Source organism: Colobus angolensis, unplaced genomic scaffold (genome assembly GCF_000951035.1).
Source record: "Colobus angolensis palliatus isolate OR3802 unplaced genomic scaffold, Cang.pa_1.0 Scaffold60, whole genome shotgun sequence".
Classification (NCBI taxonomy): domain Eukaryota; kingdom Metazoa; phylum Chordata; class Mammalia; order Primates; family Cercopithecidae; genus Colobus; species Colobus angolensis.
Genome location: NW_012119599.1, coordinates 1,672,086 through 1,677,124, shown reverse-complemented (window position 1 = coordinate 1,677,124; position 5,039 = coordinate 1,672,086). Strand labels below are relative to the sequence as shown.

At 61.1% G+C, this 5,039-nt stretch overlaps 1 protein-coding gene and 1 long non-coding RNA gene across 6 annotated transcripts in view; one reads left to right on the top strand and one right to left on the bottom strand.

The window, feature by feature from the left end:
• Window positions 1-782: 782 nt before the first annotated feature.
• The window catches only part of DMPK (dystrophia myotonica-protein kinase), a 12,954-nt gene continuing 8,697 nt past the window's right edge, over window positions 783-5,039 (bottom strand). For 3 of the 5 annotated variants that reach the window (XM_011962975.1, XM_011962976.1, XM_011962978.1), the window contains 6 exons: window positions 3,662-3,773; window positions 2,799-2,956; window positions 2,588-2,685; window positions 2,370-2,416; window positions 1,992-2,081; window positions 783-1,664 (listed from right to left, as the gene is read on the bottom strand). In XM_011962975.1, the coding sequence (XP_011818365.1) occupies window positions 1,512-1,664; window positions 1,992-2,081; window positions 2,370-2,416; window positions 2,588-2,685; window positions 2,799-2,956; window positions 3,662-3,773 (658 nt within the window). In that variant the 3' untranslated portion in view covers window positions 783-1,511. The remainder of the gene's footprint in view (window positions 1,665-1,991; window positions 2,082-2,369; window positions 2,417-2,587; window positions 2,686-2,798; window positions 2,957-3,661; window positions 3,774-5,039) is intronic. The other 2 variants (XM_011962977.1, XM_011962979.1) reach the window with 2 other exon arrangements.
• Window positions 2,034-3,525, top strand: LOC105526872. The gene is made up of 3 exons (XR_001004157.1): window positions 2,034-2,100; window positions 2,610-2,695; window positions 3,327-3,525. It is a non-coding gene; the product is annotated as an uncharacterized LOC105526872 (long non-coding RNA).

The following is a 5,039-nucleotide window of genomic DNA, read 5'->3' as shown; positions in this document are numbered from 1 at the left end:
TCCCCCCTTTTCGCCCCCACTCCCCGCTGTTCTCGATCTTCTCCCTGGCCGACCCTGCGCCCTACGCCGGGAAGGCGAGACCCGGGTCTCTGTCCCCGTGTGTGTGTCCGTTCCCCTCCCGTCTGTCTGTGATTCTCCCTTTGTTTTCCCTCCGCCTCTGGCCGCCCTTTCTGCCTCCCCCCAGCGTGTGCTTCTAGCTCAGGGCCTCAGTTTCCCCATCGGGACAACGCAGAAGGTAACGGGCCGTCCAGGAGTGCTAAGGGCGCGAAGCCTCCGCCCCGAGACTGAGCTTCTGCACGCCTCCGTCTCCAGGGTCCTCTGTAGGCCCCCACATTCCCCATCTCGGCCTGCGCTCCGCCCCTCGGAATTCCCGGCTCCGCAGGGGGGCGGGTCTGGCCGGGAGGAGGGGCGGGGAACGGGCTAGAAAGTTTGCAGCAACTTTTCTCGAGCTTGCGTCCCCGGAGCGGATGCGCGTGGCGTGCGCAGACGCAGTGGAAGGAGGATGGCTGCGCGCTGCCAGCCCATCCCCCCTCTTCTCGACGCTCGGTGGCACAGCTGGGCCACAGCTGGGCCGGGGCGGTGCCTCCGGGTGGCCCGCTCGCCCTCCTATTAGCGGGACGCCAAAGCCCCGCCCCGTGGCTTTTCCTCCCCCAACCCTGATTCGTCCGCTTCGCATCCCGCTAGCTCCTCCCAGACCTTCGGCCTCCTTCACTCGCCTACGGATTGGCCCGCTGCGCAACCTCCTGCCCACTACGCAAACCGCGCACTGCGGAGTCCAGACCTTTGGGCAGATGGAGAGCTTTTTATTCGCGAGGGTCGGGGGTGGGGGTCCTAGGTGGGGACAGACAATAAATACCAAGGAATATCGGGGTCTCAGTGCATCCAAAACGTGGATTGGGGTGTTGGGGGTCCTGCAGCCTGTCAGCGAGTCGGAGAAGATCAATAAATATCCAAACCGCCGAACCGGTCAGAGCCGGCTCGGGCTTCGAGAGCAACGCACGTGAGGAGGGGGGCGCGGGATCCCCGAAAAAGCGGGTTTGGCAAAAGCAGATTTCCCGAGTAAGCGGGCAGAGGTCGCGCCAGACGCTCCCCAGAGAGCAGGGCGTCATGCACAAGGGAGGATTTGCAGTTTGCGAACCGACGGTAGGTGAGGGTGCGTGAAAAGCGGAACACGGACGACCCGGCTTGCTGCCTTCGCAGGCCTGCCGTTTGCCCATCCACGTCAGGGCCTCAGCCTGGCCGAAAGAAGTCGTGTGCGATCCCCCCACTAGCAGCAGCAGCAGCAGCAGCATTCCCGGCTACAAGGCCCCCTCGAGCCCCGTTCGCCGGCCGCGAACCCGGCCCCTCCCTCCCCGGCCGCTAGGGGGCGGGCCCGGATCACAGGACTGGAGCTGGGCGGAGACCCAAGCTCGGAGGGGTGTGAACTGGCAGAGGGTGGGCGCGGCTTCTTTGCCGTGCCCCGGGCGCTCGGTCTTTCAACGGGGCCCCGGAGTCGAAGACAGTTCTAGGGTTCAGGGAGCGCGAGCGGCTCCCGGGCGGCGGCAGACTGCGGTGAGTTGGCCGGCGTGGGCCACCAACCCAGCGCAGCCCAGGGCGGCGGCACGAGACAGAGCAACGGCGAACAGGAGCAGGGAAAGCGCCTCCGATAGGCCAGGCCTAGGGACCTGCGGGGAGAGGGCGAGGTTAACACCCAGCATGGGCCTCTGATTGGCTCCTGGGACTCGCCCCGCCCACGCCCATAGGTGGGCCCGCACCCCTCCCCGCGCCCCACCCCCGCCCCAACAGCCGGCATCTGTTAGTCCACTCGCACGCCTCGAATCCCGTCTGAACTCGTCATTGGCTGCTTCCTAGCAGCCTGTGTTGATTGGCTGCCCGAGGATCCGCCCTCCCGCCGTGGGCCCAGCCCTGCAAATGCGCAGCTAAGCGGGTGGCACGGGGCTGGTGGAGCGAGGGGCGCGGCGGCGGCAGGGGGCGTGGACAGCCGGACGTACCCTGGCAGGGAGCAGCAGGTGGCGGCGGTGCATGGGGCCTGGCCCCACCAGCGGGCACTGGCCCAGAGCCACGGCCGGGGGGCCATCTAGCTGGAGAGAGAAGGGACAGGTGACCCGATCGGAGCCCAGCCCAGCCCTCAGCGGTGGGGCGAGAGACAGCGAGGGGAATCGAGGCCGGGGAGGTTATCTAGGGAGATCCCGGAGGGAATCTGGTGAGCCTTGAACGGAGGGAGATCTGGGGCTGAACGAAGGGCTTCTGCCCTCCAAAGTCGCAAAGACGTAGGGTGAGCCCTATATCTGGACGGGGAGACCAGGAGCCAGGGAGGGATCTGTAGAGTGGGCAGCAGGTCTGAGGCAGGGGAAAGAGAGGGGTCTTACATGGGAAGGTGCATCCGTGGCCCGGGGACTGGGGACCCCCGTGACAGCTGGAAGGAGAAGAAAGAGGCATAGGGCGCGTGGAGGGGCGAAGGAGGGCGGTGGCGTGGCGTGCCCCAGCGTGGGTCCCTTCCCTCCTCCAGGTGTCTATACATGCCCCGCAGAGCAGATGGCCCACCTCCTCCCGGCCTTCCGGGGAAGGGGACACATGAGGGACTCGCCTGTGGCTCCCTCTGCCTGCAGCAATTCCATCCGCTCCTGCAACTGCCGTACATGCGCCTCTAGGTCCCGGTTCCGAGCCTCTGCCTCGCGTAGTTGACTGTGGGGAGGTAAGGCCGGTGAGTCGGTCCGAGTCGGTCCGAGTCGGACGAGTCGGAGGAGAGGGGCTGCCAAGGGTTGCCATGGGCCCCGCGCCCCGGCCCCAACCCCGACCTGGCAAAGTTCTGGTTGGCCAAGCGGATGGCCTCCATCTCCCGGCTCAGGCTCTGCCGGGTGAGCACCTCTTCCTCCAGGGCCTCCTGGAGCTCCCGCAGCGTCACCTCGGCCTCAGCCTCTGCCACAGGGATAGCCGCTGGAACTGCCACTTCAGCCTGTGTATGGGGACCGGGCTTAAGGCTGCCTGTGGCTCCTGGAGGACTCAGAACTTGGGCACTGGTTCCAGGCTAGGGATCCTTGCTTGTCCCCTACTTCTCCATCCCCTCAAAATTTCTGGAATCCCCACAGCTCCTGCAATGATCCAAGCCCCCTCCCTTCCCTACCTCCCTCAGCCCCTTCTCTGAGTCTGGTCCTCTAAATCCACACAGGGACCAGAGGGCTGGTCCTCAAACACTAACACAACCTATGTCCCTCTGCTGCTCAAAATCCCTCCAGCTCCCTAAATGCCCTCACGACAAAAGGCCTTGCTGGGTTTTGTTTCCTGCTGGCCTCTCCAGCATTCTCAGGAACGATTCAGCCAAACAGGAACAAATCAGGATTCCCACCTGCTCAAAGCCTTTGCCCTTGAGGCTCTCGCCTGACCACCTGCCACCTTTCTTTCCATGGCTGGCTTCTCCTTCAGGAGCGTTCAGCTCAAAGATCAACTCCTCAGATCCCCACCAACGCACACAGCCTTACTTAATGCCCCACTGTAACTACAGAGACCGTGTCATGTCTGAAGTAACCTCGTCTCTCTGTGGTTTCTGTCTGCTTCTGTTCAGGAAGTCCCCAGAGGGCTCTACAGCACACGCCACCCGGGAAGCCCTCACCTTTTCTCTCCTGCTTGCTACTGACGGACCCCCTCCCCTCCACCAACTTACTGTTTCATTCCGTGGGGACACTGAGGACTCCAGGCTAGGCGCTTGCATGTGTGGCTCAAGCAGCTGCTCGGCCTCCAGTTCCATGGGTGTGGGGCCTGGGACCTCACTGTCCCTGGGGAGAGGGGGGTGGGGAGGGAGATGGAATGCTGATTCTCTGGTGGAGAACCAGAACTCCTGGCCTGTAGGTAAGGGGCAGCTGCTTCAAAGACCTCCTGATTTGAGGAAGGGGAGCGACAGAGCGAAGAGAACAGTCTCAGGTGGGCCAATGGCCCCTCCTCTGCTTAGGAAAAGCCCTGCCCCTCCCCTGGCCTTGGGCCCCTGGGAGCTGCTCTTTGTAAACTTTCTGCAGGGACTCGGGGTCCAGACCCCCATGTTCTAGGGTCAGCTCGTCTCCTCCCTTGACATGTGCTCTCTGCAGACCCCTCTTCTTAGGGCCGCAGGACAGGGAGGCCACCTGATGAGGGAGACTGCTTGGCTCTGGCCACCTCCACAGATGTGGTCCTAAGACTGGGCATGAGACCCCAAGATGGCGACTGGAGGTCAGCACATCCCACTCAGTTGTGGGAAGGGGACAGCTCCTCCCTAGGGTACGAAGTGGCTGTCCCCACCAACCGAGCAGTCCCTCCTGTGGGAACGTGGCTCAGGACCTAGCTATCCTGGGCATGCGCCTGGGCTCCAACAGAGGATGTGTGTTCAATCCTGACACATGCTCTGTTGGAGCCCAGGCGCATGCCCAGGAGCAGTTCAGAATCGAGTTAGAGTTCATTAACGGTAAGGTACAGTATTTGTAATGTTGTCCAGTAATAAAAGCTGATTAGAAAACCAACTGTTCTCTTAGACAAAGTAGCATGAAGAAGGGGGGGAAAAAAAAAATACCAGAACACCTGTTCTCCAGTATTTAAACATGTGTCTGTGCACGTGTGAGCCAGGGACCACTGCCATCTGGTGAGCTCACGAGATACCGACTTCCTTTTCCTTATCTGTATTTTCTAATTTACTTGTGATAAGCAATGCATTATTTGTGTAATTAATACTTTTTTTGAGACCAGGTCTCACTCTGTTGCCCAGGTTGGAATCTATCATGGCTCACTGAAGCCTCAAACTCCAGGCTGAAGTGATCCTCCTACTTCAGCATCCTGAATAGCTAGGACTGCAGGCACAGACCACCATGCCTGGCTAAATTTTTTCAATTTTTTGTTATATTTTGTTATCTCATTATATTGCCCAGGCTGGTCTTCAACTCCTGGGCTCAAGCAATCCATCCACCTCAGCCTCCCAAAGTGGTGGGATTCCAAGCGTGAGCCACCATGCCCAGCCTGTAAATTAATACTTTTTTTTTTTTGAGATGAAGTTTCGCTTTTGTTACCCAGGCTGGAGT